The 18,164-nt window shown below is 41.4% G+C and overlaps 1 protein-coding gene and 1 long non-coding RNA gene across 2 annotated transcripts in view; one reads left to right on the top strand and one right to left on the bottom strand.

Annotated features, from left to right (window-relative positions):
* The window catches only part of LOC135492220 (uncharacterized), a 44,686-nt gene extending 39,913 nt beyond the window's left edge, over window positions 1-4,773 (bottom strand). Inside the window, exon 1 of the long non-coding RNA XR_010448044.1 lies at window positions 4,433-4,773. This is a non-coding gene — a long non-coding RNA (uncharacterized LOC135492220). The remainder of the gene's footprint in view (window positions 1-4,432) is intronic.
* Window positions 4,774-10,275: 5,502 nt separating this feature from the next.
* On the top strand, window positions 10,276-15,945 carry LOC135492204 (folliculin-like). Its single transcript, XM_064778497.1, has 10 exons — window positions 10,276-10,439; window positions 10,623-10,893; window positions 11,295-11,441; window positions 11,880-12,119; window positions 12,306-12,552; window positions 12,825-12,952; window positions 13,351-13,464; window positions 14,787-15,018; window positions 15,127-15,229; window positions 15,567-15,945. The coding sequence occupies exons 2-10, from the start codon at window positions 10,648-10,650 to the stop codon at window positions 15,751-15,753; spliced, it is 1,644 nt and encodes a 547-aa protein (XP_064634567.1). The 5' UTR covers window positions 10,276-10,439; window positions 10,623-10,647; the 3' UTR covers window positions 15,754-15,945.
* Window positions 15,946-18,164: the final 2,219 nt, after the last annotated feature.

Here is an 18,164-nt window from a genome sequence, read left to right as displayed (position 1 = left end):
ACCGAGTCTGGTTGTTCAAAATACATGCATGATTTGTCATTAACGCTTTAGCTTAGCCCGGCGTTATCTTCTTCATGAAAGCCTCTAGGCTTGACCATATAGGCACCAACATTTTGGCTAGAGCTTGAAATCCGAAAGCAATTTACAAGTCCTTCAAAACGAAGTTAATGCCAATTTCAAGGGTGAATGTCAGTTCCTGGAAAACAAGGAATTGATTCCCACTCTTGAAATTGAACTTTACTTCGTTTCGAAAGAGTTCTGATTGCTTTAGGTTTTCAAGCTCTAGACAAAATGGTGTTGCCTATGATCAACCCTTAACTCCAAATTAGATTAAAGCAAGCGTTGGTGACAAAACTTTTTTTGAACAATAAAGAAAGGAGAAGAAGCGGATTAATGAATGTTTCGAATGAACATTTGATTAGTGTTATGGAACTAATATCAAACCAGCCGACTGATTTTTTAAGATAAGGGGAAACAAACCATATCCAATCTGATTCAGCCGTCCTCGCCTCGGTCTCTAATTTCGTGTCCCCGCGTTTATGCCAAATTAGGCCTCGAAGGTCGGGAAGAATGATAAATGACATTTCCCCATCCATGGTTTAGCCGGGGATCATGTCTTGTGACGTCAGTGGTAATTACTGCTGATGGTTGGAGATCCAGTCTGTATAGAGGTTGATTTTAACCCTTGTTTGTCGATGGCCAGAGATCTACATTGGTACGGATGGTACGGATGAAAAATGCTAAGTAAAAATAAGTCGGTCTGTTTTTGAAGAACATATATATACCTGTATATGACAGCAGGCAGCCCAGAGCAGATATAACTCCCGGATAGAACTGTAGGTGTTTCTGAGGAAGTGGAACTGGCTCGGCCACACCCGGAGAAACCAAAGGAAAAACATCACAAGGCATCGCTTGGGTCGTGGAATCCGCGAAACGCGAGAACTGTTTAAACCACTGATCGACATCAAGTCAATAGATTTCCGTCCTTGGTGTTTCACAAGCGACACACCCTGTTGCAGGACAAATCTCGCTTATCATTAGTTCATCAAAGGACCTGTTAACTCTTGGTATTACTGTAACAGTTCCCCACGTTTGCCGTCAAATAATGTACATGTAACATGAGCAAATATTGCGTATTACATATAACCTTTTGTTTGCTAATGGCCTCAAACGACGATTCATTTGCTAAAGTGTATCATGAAAGACCAATATCAGTCCCTCTTATATAAACTGCTGGCTACAATAATTAATGCGATGATTGATAGATAAAATAGTCGGTTCGCGTGGCATATTGTTATCAGATTTGATTAAATTGCCGAATACATCACGATCATTCACCAATAATAATGGCCAAGCCTCTTTTTATGGTGGTATGTAGATTGGTAGATTTAGTAATAGGTACCAGAAAGCGCAATAATTGCACCGACAAATTCGAGTGAAGAACAAAAAGACCAAAAAACAATCGGGAGATGTATCTCCATGTGCATATATCTCGTGCATATCTCCACGCAAGCGTTTCATGCCGCGTCTTACGCACTATAGCATGTCGATTGTTCTTGACAACGCAGCCTAAAAAAACCGACAAAGGCCCTCTGCTTGATGCGCGGCGTGATATGTTTATGCGGAGAAAGGCCTTGAGAATGAAAAGACTTCGGGACTGCAAAAATCCTATAACCGGATCGTACACTGAATACATCGGGACTTCCAATTGACCAGGACAATTACTTGTATCCAACTATCATCGAGCGTTCTCCGGTGGTCGTCTCTCGGGTATCGGCTCAGGGTCACGGTAGCCCTGGACGGACCTGGAAATCGATATCCATGGTTTAGTCAAATGCTGCAAACTACCCGACCTCAATGACATTACCTACCATCCACTTTTGTTTTAAATAATTCATTCTCGTCCACGCTGTTGGCTAATCTTATCTTTTCAATAAGCTGTTCATGAGATTGCATTGCCAGATTATATCACATTAATCAAATTAGCAATGTGTCCATTTCTGTAAGCTGATCGAAAACCTCAATTGATCATGGAACGTTCTGGAATTAACGATTTCCTATTCATAAGATAGAAGTAACTGTCATTCCACATTTTCCGATCTATATCTTTTTGGCCTGATGTAAGGTAACGCAAAGTGAACGTTAATCGGGAATTGTTAAACCATTCGAATCGAGCCTGTTTACGAACAGAGAATTACAGAAAAATAAGGCTTTTTCACATACTTGACAAAGAAATCCGATATTTATATCTTACAAAATACTGTATGTGAGTAGAGAGCGACAATAAACAAGTATGGCGATGCGCGCACAATGTAGGCGATAAACCCATCAAACAAAACTAACAGCAAATTCTTTGTCTATTGTCACAAAGCAAAACGGAGAACCATTTGAGTGCAGGATCACGACGAAACAACGAAATTACTCGATATTGTTAAATATTCATTTCGTCTATGACAACGATAAAACCGAAGCAATCTGGGTTGACATTATTGTTTCCCCTACAAAACGCTAATCGAACAACCGTATCTCAATTCTCACCCAGCTGTCTTGACACTGCACCACCACGCGCCCCGGAGGCCTTGAGAATCAATCAACCATTCTCTCAAGTCGCGCAGCATTTCTTTTCTAAATTTCAAAAAGGATGATCGAAGCCGCAGGGCTCGTGCAGCAGTTCTCGTCACTATTGAGGGAAATGAAACGAAAATATTGCTTCATTTCATTACGGCAAATTAGGTAATCTCCATTGCCAAAGTAATGATACCAACAGACATGGTCCGTGGCGAATCGTGCATGTCGGAAGCACGGAGGTATTGCACTGCTTTTTTGAAGACACTTATAGGAAAGTTTCTGATGTGCACACTTGCAGTTTTGTTTACCTTTGTTTGATGTTAAATGGGGAAAATGGGAAACAAAGACGTTAAGTTTGATGACCGTAGGGCATGAGCTGAAAATCATCAAACATTGCCGATTCCGATAATGGATCGCATCACCGACTGAAGAAACAGGTACGATATTTCCTAATGACAACAGTACATTTAGTTCGGAGAAAGCATCGCCGTCTTGCACAAGAAAATCCTCGTTGCTAAAGAAACGCTCAGTGAGAGATGCTGGCAGCGCTGCAACATACAATTCCAGTGCATTTTCAAATCTGAAACCTAACCTGTAATCTGAAACAAGCTAAATAGCAACCATTGAAGATAATTTGATAGTCATGACATCTTAGTCGCACAAGGTGTAGAAACGTCTCAACTCAAGGACGCTTCGCTGACAACAGTATAGGCGATATAGATTTTCTTCAGATCTTCTATTCAATCATGTAGTACGTGCATGACAATTTGGTTGTTTTTCAAGATATTGCATACAGGTTGCATGAAAACTATCTGTCAACTCAATACGTGCATGACGGCCGAATATTTCAGGGTGAGTACGTTCGGAGCGGGGTGATATTTTGTGGACTAATTTGTAGGTACAGTGTACAATCTCATATGAAGTACATGTTCGTCTACCTTTATTGTACTGTTCTAGATATATCGTTTGTCCTCGTCAGGCCTCCAACAAAAGTACATTCACCGCCGTTCAGCAAACGATTTTAATTAACATTTATCAAAGCATTAACAGATGAAAAGCCGGTCCACACCCTGACTTCTCCTAAGCACAATTATAGCCTTTTAATGTGAAAGTTAAAACAATTATCGAACTGTTCAAATATCTGTTCACGGTATCAAAGTCAATCGAACAAATCGGAACGCAAATGCAACAGAATCAAGATATAATTACAGATTGCGCCTTTGATAACACTGGGTGCAGTTACAAAGGATATGTTCACTTTCACAAGTCGCTTTCACTTGCTTCGTCATTTGACTCGCACAAAGTACGAAAACTTTTCGATACAATCAATATTAAAATAAGGATTCGTCAACAAGAACGGCGTGAACGGCAAGAAGGTAATTTGATCGGGAACCTCTTCTTCTCAAAATCAAGCATCGGACATCTCTTTAACTAAAAGCTATTATAAACGTAGGATACAAAATCAACAGAAACCCTTTGGTGGTAGTACGCTCGTAGAAATAAAGATTTTTCAACTTCTCAAAATCCTCATATATAAATCTATGTTTTCTCCCAAAGGTTTTTTCGCGGGCCAACACAAATATGCAGCCCGTAAGGTTTTTCGGCAAAATGAAAAAAACACCTGGTGGCTTTTAAGATTCTGAATAACCACTTAGGGTTTTTCATTTCCCTGCAAAACCTGTACCGGGTGCATAATTTTGTCGGTCGAAAAACCGTTAGAGGTTTATCAAAAGCTCAAAAGCCTTTATTTCTATCGGAGCACGTTGTTAATGCGTATGTGGATCTTAAATAAAAGCGTACAATGTATTTGGAGAAAAGTGGAATTCAAAAGTACAACTAATTTTACAAGTAGAATCCTACTCACTCTGCTATTGATTCCGACAGAACCATTCTATCAATGCCTTTCTGCCTCTGAAGTATATCCCTTTGGCGTTTGAGTTGTTCCTTATCCATCCTTATCACCCACTCGACGGCAAACAACTCAATCCCTAACTTGAGGAGACTATTTTTTAGCTTCTATCCAAATGCCTTTTAAAGGCTTACAAAGCGCCAATATGAGTTCGAGTGCGTTAATAATGTATCCTTGAAATGGCTATATCCACGTTGCTACCCTTCTCTCAATTGTATCCTGTTCAATGTGTAGTACACAAGGCGAATGACATGCACCACCTTGTTTGAAATTACTGCTTCTGGATCGATGCAGCCTTTTCACCGCGGAGTGATGTGATATTGAAGCGAGTGTGCGTTGTCAATGGTTGCAAAGGTGCATGGTTCGGATGCTCTGTGCGCGGTATCTATATCAATGTAGTGGCGTCTTTTTATAGCTTGTGTCGAGGTTCTCTCAAACGACTTAACGTGAAAGGACTTCCCTGTCAGTGAAGTTCTGCTCAGTTGAAAAAGATACCACTGAACTTATAGGAGCCAAATCACCAGAGACGGTTTTTAAGTCCAACGGACGTTAAAATCGTCTGTTGGCTTCAAAAGCATCCAATGGATGCCAAATCGTCAGTGAAAACCATAAACTGTTCGTATCAGTTTTCCCTTCATCTCTTCGACGTTGCCGTCCGTTGCAGTCACTGTAGGATATGCTGCCAAAGAAGTAAATTTTCTCAAAAAGCATCCAATGAACGCTAAATCGTCCACATATAAGACTTTGACTGTTTGAATCAGATTTCTAATCATCTCTTTAACGGACACTGGAACTTTTCTCCAAAAGCATCCAATGGCCGCTAAATCGTCCATATATAAGACTTAGTCTGTTTGAATCTGGTTTCTCTTTACATGTATCTCTTTGACGGACGCTGTCGTCCAATGGGCGCTAAATCGCCCGTAGGATCTGTTGCGAACTCATATATAAATCTATGTTTTCTGCCTATGTCACATTTTTGATGTTTTATAAATCTATGTTCTCTCACCACCTCGCTGATACTAATTACCAGGTGTGGAGTTAAAATAATATTATTTTGTTCATGGTTTCTTCTATAGCAACAGGAGAACACTTATCGATTTCTATTGGCTTCTTCCGTTTTGGAGAAAGGCTAAAATTCATCTCCATGTTGGCTTCCTATTGTTTTAGATGTGCATAAATCCCGGGTTACAGCTGGTCATGTTATTTCCCATCACGACGAAAGAGAAGACGACACGCCCGGGGATACCACCATGAGAGATCCGCAAGACCAGAGACAGCCACCAGCCTATCGTGACCTCAAACAAAATGGGAGGAAAATAAGGGCCGCCAGGGCAGAGATCCGCATGATGGAAGGCACGATTGACCGGCTCAGCAACCGCTACCAGAAGGCCGTCACGGAAGGACGCAAGGCGTTCAGGTACAGCTACCGGATCCAGCTGTGTACCTTTCAAACGATACGATTGGCGTATTACGAGTACATCCGGCGGAAGTTGGCAGAGAGAAGACAGATTATCGCCCGGATGTTAGAAGACACAGCTCGGGAAGCACAGTAGCGGTGTGCGTCTGCCTAAAACAGCAAACGGCTCTTTTCAGAGCCATCAAAATTGTCAAAATAGATAAATCAGTGTCACAGAAATAAGAAAAGCTTGTCTCGTCAGTAGATGTAAATATGTAATTAAAAGCTTGCTAAAAGTCCCCGGCTAAAATACCAAAATACAAAGACGAGAAATTGATTGAAACATCAGCAAGAATTTTCAGTGGTACATTTTATATGCATGAAATTTCAAAATATGGCCAGAGGGCAGTTTCAAAATCAAAAGTTAATAGGCATTCTGGTTGTGACTCTTTGTCTTCAGTCACACCCCTTTGGAAATAATATAGAACAATACTTAATGATGGCCCTATGAATCTTATCCTGATGAGATTAAGAAGTTTTTTCACTCCTGTTTCATTGAAAATTTGAAATGTCGAGAGGTGGAGTATATTGAAAACCACTGGTTATACATGCTTCCCGAAATTGGAGGCTTGCATTCGAACTAACTTTTTCCCCCTTGTCCGTCATTAAAGGCATTCAAGTGTGTTGGTCAACCATGACTATCTCCTTTGTCCCTCCACCATAAGGCCTAGTTTCCCCTTATGACATCACTATTTCGGACACTCAGCGCCCCATTTCTGGAAAGGTGTATAGCAGGATGCATGGGTCTATGAAGGTTTTTTTCTTTACCCAACCGGTAGACGGTATTTTCGCGTTGTTCGATCCGTTTCATCACTGTTTCCCAGTTGACGGGTTTGACTATTTTATGGGTCGCAGAGTGATATCCTTCACAATAAGACGTGTTTACTCTTCAAGACAACACTGCCAAAATGGAAACACTATAAAAGGAGGGTCGTGTCGTCTTTCTTTTTTAACTTTACTCGCTGTCGACACAAAATTTACTCATTTGATAAAAATGTCGCAAACATAAAATGATTGTCTCTTTTGAAATATTGTGATGGCTCTAAAAAGAGCCGTGTTTGTTGTCTTGTCGCTTTCCGTCTTTTATCTCTTGCGGTAACTAACATAATGCAAGCTGTGTTCTCTCTTTCACTTTAAGTTGGATGTACTCGAAGTAGGCCTGTCGCACCCCTTCATAAGTTGACAACTGGAGTCGATAGCTGTTCCTGAATGCCTTGCGTCCGTCCGTGACGGCCTTGGTGAAGCGGATGGCGAGTCTGTCCATCTGTCTGTCAAGGAGGCGGATCTCTGCCGTAGCTCGCCTAATCTTCCTTTCAATCTGTCTCAGGTGGATGCAGGCCTGTTTCAGTGTCTTGTCTTCGTGCGTTGGACTCATGGTGTTGTCTTCTCTGCTCCGAGGTGTGATGAAATTATATGCCCTTGAGGGACAAGGAGTTATATCTCGATCGAAGCCATTCGAATTCAATTACGCCATGTAATCTGCTGCCAAGACTTTGAGATGAGTAGTTGGCAGTTATAGGCCCTCCTCATTTTTAGAACCAGAAAAAACCAGTCTTTGAGCTTCCATGGCTTCTCAGCGATCTCAAGGAAACTATCTCGAGGGTGATGCAAAATAAGCAGGTGTGAAAGTAAATTTAGCCCCCCGGAATATTTTAGTCATACTGGTTACTGTGTGGTCACACCTAATAAAATTCCTTGCTTTGGGATACGATGGTATAAGTCATCCATCCTTATTTCTCGGCGGGACAATGAAAGACCACAATGTGGGATGTGCGGCTCGCGAAATTTTGGTACACATTAGAACAATGGGTGATATGAATAAAGACTAGCAAATGCTTTTACTTCAATTTTGTACAGAAAGCCCTAGTGTAAATGTACATGGAGTTTTAGATAAAATCATTTGCTAGTCTTTATTCATATTACCCATTGTCTCTATTATGGACCCCCCCCCCCCCGCACACGCACACACACCATTGCCCATTAAGTGACCCGACCGAATCAAGTTTGATATAATGCTATCAAAGTTGGCAATTGTATTCTGTTTCGAATGATTGCAGGTTTCGAAACTGAGCGCCCTACGAACGACGAACTACAAAGTACGAGTGTCTGTCGAGTCATCAAGTCCTCTATCTGCTAATTGATTTACGCGACACCGAACCATCTTTTATACGTGGTTGTTGGAGGAATTGGGGAAATGATAAAAAAATCGTTGATTAAAAAATGCATTTACGTCGTCCTTTGGCTTACGGAACCTGCCTTATGCATAATACACAGCTCGGCAAACGTACATGTACAAGAATGTATGCTAAAGCTAATGCCTGCATATTTTTGACAATGCCTCTCATAATGATCCATTGACAGAACAAGAGACTTTGGTCATGATCGGTCGCGGTTGATTTGAACGCCAGTCGGGCGGTGTGTGAGCTGTGGAGAACATCGAGGGAACACTTTCTCCGATTTCAAACGTAAAAATGCCTTCAAATTTTCCGAAACAAATCAAAACGGTTGCAGCAGAAGGTAAGGCACAGTATCTATTTCTGATAAAAGTATGGATTGGTTTCAAAGGGTTTTTATTATAGAAATAGTCATACTATCAAGACGGGAATGAACTGCACAGTTTGGAATTTCAAGTCAGACACGTGTGAATTATGTACATCACTGTACTTCATGTATACATGTTCAATGGCAATTTTAATTGCTATCCCTAATCAAATACCATTTGCTCAAAGAAACTAAAGGCGCACGTCCAAGTCATGATGGTAAGGATGGAAGTGATTATGTTAAATCTGCGTGATACCATCACTTCGGTTCTATCCTCTGATGTGGAAATCTCCATTGAATTCATGAAGGTTTGTCTAATTATATGTAAGTTGACGTGAACAAAATTCAACAACCATTCATTTGGCGGCCACTATCCCGACTGTGGTGTAGCACCCGACTATAACTGGCATGAATAGGGAATACGCTGGTTATGGATGTCAGATCGTGGTTTCCTGACTTTTGCAAACAATTTCACTGGACGTAACCCACGCGGCGACACCAAGGACCGCTGGCTGATCTATTGATATGTTCGTAGTAGGGTGTCAAAGTCGGAGAGACGAAGAGCCACTCGTCTCTTGTAGGGGGTCCATTTGGAAGTGTTTGCATTTGTTAGCCTATAAACACAAGATTTTAATCCTTCAGTCTAGAGTTTGGCGGAGAAACTAATCTTACAGAAGGCCCAGTCATATCTCGTCATTGACAGTATCTCTGGGAGGTCCTGTGTGCCGTTGAACCAATATACTTGAGGCTGTTGGAGAGACTTCTTGTCTAAAAAGTACCATTCTGCCCCCTCTAAGGCATAACAATGGTAAGTAATAAACACAAGATTTTAATCCTTGTCTCGGGTGTCTTTAAGAGAACTGATCACACACAATTCCCAATCTACTCGTCAGCTAGCTGACAGATTACATGGGTTGAACGTGCTGCTGAGATGTTTTTGAAGAGATACTTGTGGCTGTTGGAGAGACTTCTTGTCTGAACAGTACCATTCTGCCCCCTCTAAGGCATATATTGATACTAAATTGACTACTAAATGAAAGCAGGTCAACACAATTATGGGCGAGCGGGTCGAGTATAATGCAAATGATCAACCGTGTTTTGTAAGGATGATATGATGTCATGTTTTGGCGAAAGAATTCGGCTTCATATGGTTTTCAGTCAGATTCAAATAACCACAACACGTCAATAATAGATTAAATAACATGCCACTCTCTATATCTTGCGGTTAACTTCAACTCTTTAGTTTTCAGAGAGCATGTGCCATGGACCTGCCGACTTTCCGATGTAACCGTAATGAATGCCAGCCGGAAAATGAGTCTTCTACTGTAATTACGGTGAAGGTATTTGGTAATACTGAAAGCAAAGAGTTGACCCAAAGAAGCATGAGATGTGGACGAGAACCCAAATGACCTTGATATGCGTGGATGCAATGAATCTAGAGACTATGGGCAGAATTTTCTTTCACACGGGTCCCATGCCGAAAATCTGATCGGCTGTCAAGGAGTGAGTTAGGGCCTACCTCAGCTGGTAGGATACCTTGAACACAGTTTGCATGATGACTATTTTCTTGTCCAAAAACTTGGCCCCAGGAAGAAAAGGTCGCAAATTCCTTTTTTTCAAATGATAACTCACACAACGTAGTGAGTGTAATGGTTACGTATACGGTCAATATTCCAACGAAAGAAATAGAACAGGTGCTATCAAGAAGAGGATAGACGAGCGTACGGGTTTGACAACGGCCGCCCATCGACCGAAGACACCGCACAAGCCCGGCAAGAATGGAATTGAGCAATTCGTTGTAACCCGGAAGTGTCAGTCTCGTGATTTTTTGTCGATTTATCATTACTTTTTCGCAGTTTTCTGTTATTCATCAAACTAAAAGCGCTAGATATTTGCTTGAAATTGAAGTGAATTATACAGTGGTTGCAGGTGTTCATTTCATTATTCTACCATTCATGTGATTGAGTGAGTTTTCATCGGGATATATTCAGATGTTTTCTCTCTACAGAGTGTCCCAAAAACAGTGCCTAGTTTAATCAGCAAAATTTGCATAGTGTTGAAATTGTGACTGTTGTGTCAGCCTGAATGCTCTGCTACTGCACCAAAATGTTGCTTGTGTAATGTCTTGAGGCAAATCTCTTATTTCAGATTGAGATAGCCTTTAGAGGCCACAATGAATGCAATCATCTCTCTGTGCCACTTCTGTGAGCTGCATGGTCCGAGTGTCCTCTTCTGCACGCAGACATTTCATACTCAAGATCCCCAGCATGTGCTGAGTGCGGAGAGTCCAATATCTGCTGACAAGGAGGCTCCATCATATTATGTTCGAGACAGGGTCCGTTCTCCAACTGTTGAGGCTTCTGCATCAGATCCCGCTGAACAACAGACGCGTCCCAGTAAAGCTTCAGACCTATGCGAGGTAAGAAAATGTAGCCAACCAATTGGATTGTCAATTGGTTTATTGCATCACAGAATCAGATTAACTTGGTACTGTCAGATTGTCCTGGATTGTTCAAAAGCACCAAATCGACGTTATCTCTAATGGTTACACGTAGGTTAAGTATCCTTAAAGATATCATCTCTTTCAGTTTAAATAAGACTAATGACTCCTACAAATCTAATGTGATTTTGAACAACCCCTGATGTATAATTTACCTGGTACTAAAGGTCAAGCTGCAAAGCTTTTTTCATGTCAGTGTTTTCAAGTCATGTATTTCAAATGTTGATTAATTTTAGCAAAAAGTATGATGATATCAAATAATAATAGCATCGCAATACATCACCAAATAAATTTTAATTCATCATTTATTGTGTTTTCAGGCCTGTCGTTCATTGCAACCAGACCAGCCTGGTTTTATCAGTAATGACCATGAAGCTAAGGTCAGCTATGTGAGTAGCCAGTACCCCGACCACCCTCAGGTATTTTCCATGGTTAGACAGGCTTGTCTAAGGAGCTTGAGTTGTGAGGTAAGTAGATCACAATGGTTTTATGGAACTGCCATGGTTTGTCGAGAGGTGCCGTCCATAATGTGTGTGTGTACGCACCTAACCACAGATTTTCGGACCCCCTTCCCCTGTACGCACCTTGGATGCTTGCTCTACCCAGAGTGTGTGAGAAAGAAACTGTCCAAAGATAAGTTATGAATAAAGTGTATCACAACTACTGATTGTGTTTCAATTGTTATAAATCATATCAAAGAGAGAATCTTCTCCAAACTATTTCAGTTCCAAATGATAGCACATTAAAAGCTGTCATTTGCTATGGCCTAAGCATTCTTCATCAAATATCACCAAATGTTCAAATATTTCATGGCTAGTGTTGCATAGTTTTCTACACCTAGATGTATTCAAAATAATGCTTTAAAAATCTTCATTATTCACCTCGCATGTATTTCTATCTCCCAGGTTTGTCCGGGGCGAGAAGGTCCAATATTCTTCGGTGACGACCACCGTGGCCATGTATTCAGTCACACCTTCTTCATCCAAGACAGCCAGGCTCGTGGTTTTAGCCGTTGGTATAGCATAGTAGTGGCCATGATGGATAAAGTGTACCTGTTGAATTCTTGGCCATTCCTTGTGCAGCATATAAAGGACATCATTGACCACATTCAAGAAAAAGCCTCAGCAGTTTACCAAACAGAGCAGGTAAGAACTGGGCACGGTCATTCAAAACAAATTTTGTCCCTGTCATTGGCATTAACATAACTTGGCATGAGGAATCCGAAACTAAAACTATATGTTCAACTTAAGAACAGATGTTTGGCAGCTGTTTTCCATGACAAAGTTTTTATTGCTATTGATAGAGTTGTCCGTTTGCTCTGAATTCATCAGGCCAAGTGTCCGCAAAGAGCCCACAGACTTCTCACAGCTCACATCAATCCAGCAAACTTCAGGCAGCACCGTGGAGAAAATAAACCTGCACGCTCACTCGTGGACTTGACGAATGACAAGAACATTTTCCGCTACCTACACCTGTCATTCACGTGGGTGCTCAAGGCTTGTGGGAATCGACTGACAGAGAAGCTTGTTGAAGGTCCACCGACTGAGGACTCGGTCATTGATTTGGAAAAGCAGGAAGGTGAGTTTAATTAGTTGGGGATTGATGCACATATTCCACTGTAGTGCCTGGGCTATCTGGCCACGTATTTGGCCAATCCCAGAGTCCCAGTGTTTTTCTCTTTATGGCTATTTAAGCTAGGACATTTCTGAACAGAGTCTCTACAAGGACCTTGCACGTTCCTGGCTTATTGTCATGTGACACATCCTGTTAGGTGACAGTCACAATCCTGGAGGAGACACCACAAAAGCAAAACCTGTAAAATATCTACTTTCTTTTCATTATGACTTCAGAGACCGATGAAGGCTTCATCAAACTTTATACCAAGAAGAAAGATACAGCTGAGAATGTTACACTGGATGAAGAGTTGACAACAGACTACCCTGAACCGTCATTCAAAAATATCAGGCATTTGTTTAAGGTGGGTCCAAGATGCTCACAAAATCTGGTGTTTCTCCAGCACTAGGCTAGGGAATAGCCTTATTCCAAACGGATTATATCTGTATCAAACCCTTGTCTGTTATTATGATACTAAGTGATGCTCTGCTGCTTTTGGAAATGAATTTTCAAAGACGATTTGAAGGCTAAGAGGGGTGGATTTAGAAAAAAACATGTACTTTGTTAAGAAGAGGGAAAATAAACAAGTTATGTAGTTGAACACCCCCAGTTTGTGATTTGATAGAAGGATAACTTGGTGTACAGTCTTATAGAGCTCTCTGGAGGAAATTACACTAAGTTAAAATGAACACCAACTTCGTGACTTTACCTGTTTGAACTACCGGGCACAGTTTAAATACACACTTGTATTTTTTCTTCCAGACTCTTGATGCTGAGAAGTTCCACACTTTAGCTCACCACGTTGTGACAGGCAATCAGATTGTGGTGCGATCAAGTAGTGAAAATCTAACAAGATCTCTTATCAGCTGTTTAAAGGTAAAACTTTGTATTTCAGACATATTTGTTATTAAGTTCTCTTTGTGCCTCGAGGGCACATGAAGCTTCTATTTTCATTCTCCACCCTGTCTGATCGGCAGCCTGTCTGTGGATGTTTTCTCAGGTCAGACCAAGCTGTCACATCTACTGTTTTCTACTGAATGGCACCAGGTCTTTCTCTGGACTTGAGCAAGTTTACTGGTTTGGGACAACGTTCTCACATTCCAGCATGCTATCATCAAAGTAGTTTTTGGTGTAAGGGAGTCAACAGTAGAGGTGTGCAATCCGAGACAGATTTGGTCCACATCAGCTGTACACATCAGCGCTCATTGTGTCATAGGATGACTGACTTGCGTTGTCCCTTGCATCCCGTTGTTGGGTTTCCGTAGCAATAGTGTATTTTTACAAGTATGGGGGTGCTAACCCCATGCCAAAACCCCCAACCTGGAGGACCAGGAGTCTGATTTTCGTGTGACTTTTCACAATCAGCTAGTCTGGCATGGTTGAACCTGCCGGGAGTTTTCACTCCAGCCAGTAGTGTCGTCCGGGTCATTGAAGTGCACAAGCTGCCATACCACTTCAAGGTAACAAACACAACAGTATCAGTGTGTCCCAATATGGAGACCAAATAAGTCTAGGATACATTTACGCATCAATAACCTTTTGGAGAGGTGTGTTGCTGGTATACTACCCTCTGGTACCATGCATGCTACCCCTGATACTATGTACACTACCCTCTGGTGCCATGCTTCATACCCTCTGGTGCCATGCACACTATCCTCTGTTGCTATGCGCACTACCCTCAGGTATCATGCACACAACCCTCTGATGCCATGCACACAACCCTCTGATGCCATGCAGGCTACCTTCTGGTTCCATGCACACTACCCTCTGGTGCCATGCATGTACACTACCCTTTGGTGCTATGGACCCTACCCTCTAAAGTCATGCACATTCATGTACACTACCCTCTGATGCCATGTACACTACCCTCTGGTGCCATGTACACTACCCTCTGATGCCATGTACACTACCCTCTGATGCCATGTACACTACACTCTGATGCTATGCCCATTGGTGTCATGCGCACTACCCTCCGATCCCATGCACATTGGTGCCATGTACACTACCCTCTGTCATTCATACTGTTGTCAAGCTCACTACCTCTTTTGACATTCCCAAATATATTCAGAACAGTCCAATGGATTTATTTGGCAAGGAAATTCACTTTCAATTAAGAAGATTGATGAAAATTTTGCAGAAGTGCAATTATTCTTGATTGAATGATATAACCGGTTTTCAACTTCTCTTCTGATCACCAGGTGTTACTGCCCCGGGGATGCTGCAGCGTCAAAGGATACAGCAACACTTATGAAGACTCCTGGCGCTGTAACTTTCTTGGTATCCCGAAGACCGTCATGATGCCTCAACACGTGGTGACATCAGAACACTACCTCCTCGTCGAGGTGCGAGGACCCCTGAACAAGCCCCCTGTGCCTACTGTCGCAGATTTTGAGTTCATGTTACATTCAGAGGCTACTCTGCCTGAGAAAGGTGAGTTCATTTCCCATGCAAAGGGTACATTACACCCAAGCATAGTAAGAAAAGAGAAAATTGATACCATGCTCAAAAATCAGTATTATAGTGATTTTTGTCTTTCAGGTCCCACGGTGCTTACCAAGATGGAGTCCGCCATTACCAATGAGGATTTACCAATAGAGGTGGTTGAACAATGCCTGATATGCCTCAAGGAAGAATGGATGAAGTAGGTCAAATTACTTGATGATGAAAAATTAACATGGCTATTCTCCACCATGCTTTTTGTCTAGGCGCAGCACCTGGACAGAATCATTTTTTCCCTTCCCTTTCAGCACTCAGACTATAACATTAGCACCAAGACAGTTTCATAAAGTTTATGGTAATGCTTTTACTGTTAGAGTATCTGGACAGGTTTTGATGGACCCTACTCAGAGCTCACCTGTTGATACAACAACATCCCAAAGTGGAACAAGTCTATTTTGTACACCTGCATGTTGGGGGGTAAATCTTTGTGATTGTACAGCTAAATCTTTATGATTTTACATGTATCTTCTTTCTTTCAGTAAAGTCAAGGTGCTATTCATGTTTACCAAGGCTGGTGGTAGCCGGAGCGACGAGGACAACAAGAAGATGCTAAAGGTCCTGGGGGCCCAGGAGGAGGACAAGAGGGTACTCAAGTTCTGGATGACGGGCCTCAGTGTGCAGTACAGGAACCATATGCTGTCTGCGTCAAAGAGCCAAGCTTCATGAGGGTTCAGTGTGCAGTGCAGGAGCCATGTAGGACTGAGTATTGCTGTTGAACAACTGACCAGCAATGCACTCTGATTCCATTTTGTGTAAAAATAAAGAAAGGAACAGATGCTAAGTAGTTTGTGTTGCCAGTGTTGGCAGATATGGTGCTATTTCGTAATTTCATTGCCCCAATAAATTTGATTTGATGTTACAGAAGTATTGTTCATTATTTGTTTGTCTGCCTGGCATTTTCTTGTCGGAAGTTTCTGAAGATGTCATGTCAGCACTAGAAAAGAACTGTGATTTCTTGGCTGTCCTTGCTTTGTCTCTGCAAGAGTCACAAGACTATCCATTGAGAGTCCTAAGACTATAAAGGCATTGGATCAAAGGAAAAAAGGTCCCATCTCCTAGTTCATGGTGTTTTTAGCTCACCTCTGGGGAGCTTGTACAATACCGTGGCATCCGGCGTCTGGCGTCGCCGTCCGTTGCTGTCCGTTAGCAGATCACTTTGCTATACTTGGATGGTACCAGTAATTTTCTTTTGTGCCATTGAGCTGAGAAGAATAATATTATTCGATGGAATCAAAACTGGTGAAACTAGCCAGAAACTGTTCTCCCCATATCCACTGCAAATGACATGCATTACATACCCGAGGTGAGCACTAGGTCCCTGTATGGCATCTGTACGACATCCCCAACTACATTGGCAGTGTTTTATTGGTTCTGACATGTCTAGATATCAATTATAACAATATATCATTTTGGGTCATTTTTGGATGAATTTTCATGGCAAACACGAGCGATGCTAAGATGCTGAAAATCTTGGAACGTAATGATATATACATTATCTGATTGATGCTTAAGCGAAATATCGAAATCAATGCTAATTAACCATTTATTCTTCTAAATATCAAGAAATTACAACTTGGACATGTTCTCAAAATATCAACATTTTTTGAAAATGTTCTTGATGACACGGAGGACAATGTCAGTCTGAGTACTAAACCAAGATTTGGGGTGAAAACATCAAAGTCTAGTTGATTGAGAGGGAAAATCGTTTTCGTGATATTTTGAAGAATTACTGCCAAACCAGCATTGATATAAAAATTTTGCTTTAACATCTATCAGATTATGAATCTATCATCAATATCCCGCATTTTTAGCATTATATCACGCACAGTTTGCCGATGCAAACCACTTTAAAAATACCTTGTACCCAGGTCTTACAGGCTTTTCAGTCCTATACATTCATGCTCATGGATGGTCATATGGGCCCTGGATCCAAGGCCCCTTTTTGAGTTTGATGGCAGAATTTGGCAAAAATTTACCAAATTTTTGAAGAACCATGAAGCGGTTCGAATTTTGAGCCGATTTTTGCATGCAGCATCTGTACGACATCAACAACTTCATTGGCAGTGTTTTATTGGTTCTGACATGTCTAGATATTAATCATAACAATATATCATTTTGGGTCATTTTTCAAAATTACCTATTAGGCCAAATGTGACCCGACACAGCACAACCAGGCCATGAAATCTGAATACATCAATTGGATAGATTTTCAGGGAAAACAAGATGCCGAAAATTTTGGAACGTAATGATAGATACATAATCTGATTGATGCTAAAGCGTAATATCGATATCAATGGTCGATGGATTCGACTGAAAAAGAAAGATGTTGTAGAGAGTACATAGATATACAATCACATGAAATTTGGTTGCAATCCGACTGTTTAATTTTCAAGATGGCCACCTGGCGGCCATATTCATGACATGCATGTAAGAGTAACAATGCAAACTTATTCAAACTATTTAGATGGAGTTGAACATGTCTTCCTAAGTTCATGTAATTTTGAATGGTTTTGAAGATTGATTTTAAAAATGGCCTTTGTCATTTTAAACTCATTGCCTGTGAAAAGGGCATTTTCAAAAGGGCTGGAAATTGTTTTCGCAAACCCTCTATAATTTGGCTTCATTTCTCTTCATTGGTACATAAAGTGTCACTCCCAAAGGAATGGCTCATTACTATTGGTACAGAATATGAAGTTACTTACCCAAAACTGGTGGGCAGTTCTACGTTCTCTGTCCACACACTTGGTTCCATTGCCCTGGGCACCGGCATATGTATTGAACATCCTTCTCTGGTATACAGCCTACAAATAGGCCATTCCTGTTTAGATCGGTGTGTCTATCTTGGTAGTAAATGGTGAATGGGTTGGACAAAAGTATTTCACAACCTTGTGGCAAGGGCCTTTTCAACTTGTCTTTAGGCCTTGGAAGTAACAGGCCGAATCACTTTCTTCAAAATTACCTATTAGGCCAAATGTGACCCGTCACAGCACAACCAGGCCATGAAATCTGAAAACATCAATTTCTTCCATTATCTCCTGGTGTCGTGTAGGCTCATCGGCCTGGTTTTGCTGTGACGG

This window comes from Lineus longissimus, chromosome 1, assembly GCF_910592395.1.
Source record: "Lineus longissimus chromosome 1, tnLinLong1.2, whole genome shotgun sequence".
In the NCBI taxonomy this organism is placed as follows: Eukaryota; Metazoa; Nemertea; class Pilidiophora; order Heteronemertea; family Lineidae; genus Lineus; species Lineus longissimus.
This window is presented reverse-complemented; position numbering and strand designations above follow the sequence as displayed.

What these genes read in the sequence shown, in the direction of transcription:
- LOC135492204 (XM_064778497.1), top strand. Translation starts at nt 10,648, where the DNA reads ATGAATGCAATCATCTCTCTGTGCCACTTCTGTGAGCTGCATGGTCCG. An exon ending in AAGCTTCAGACCTATGCGAG is followed by an intron (nt 10,894 to 11,294) that starts GTAAGAAAATGT and finishes TTGTGTTTTCAG; the next exon opens with GCCTGTCGTTCATTGCAACC. An exon ending in CTCTTATCAGCTGTTTAAAG is followed by an intron (nt 13,465 to 14,786) that starts GTAAAACTTTGT and finishes TCTGATCACCAG; the next exon opens with GTGTTACTGCCCCGGGGATG.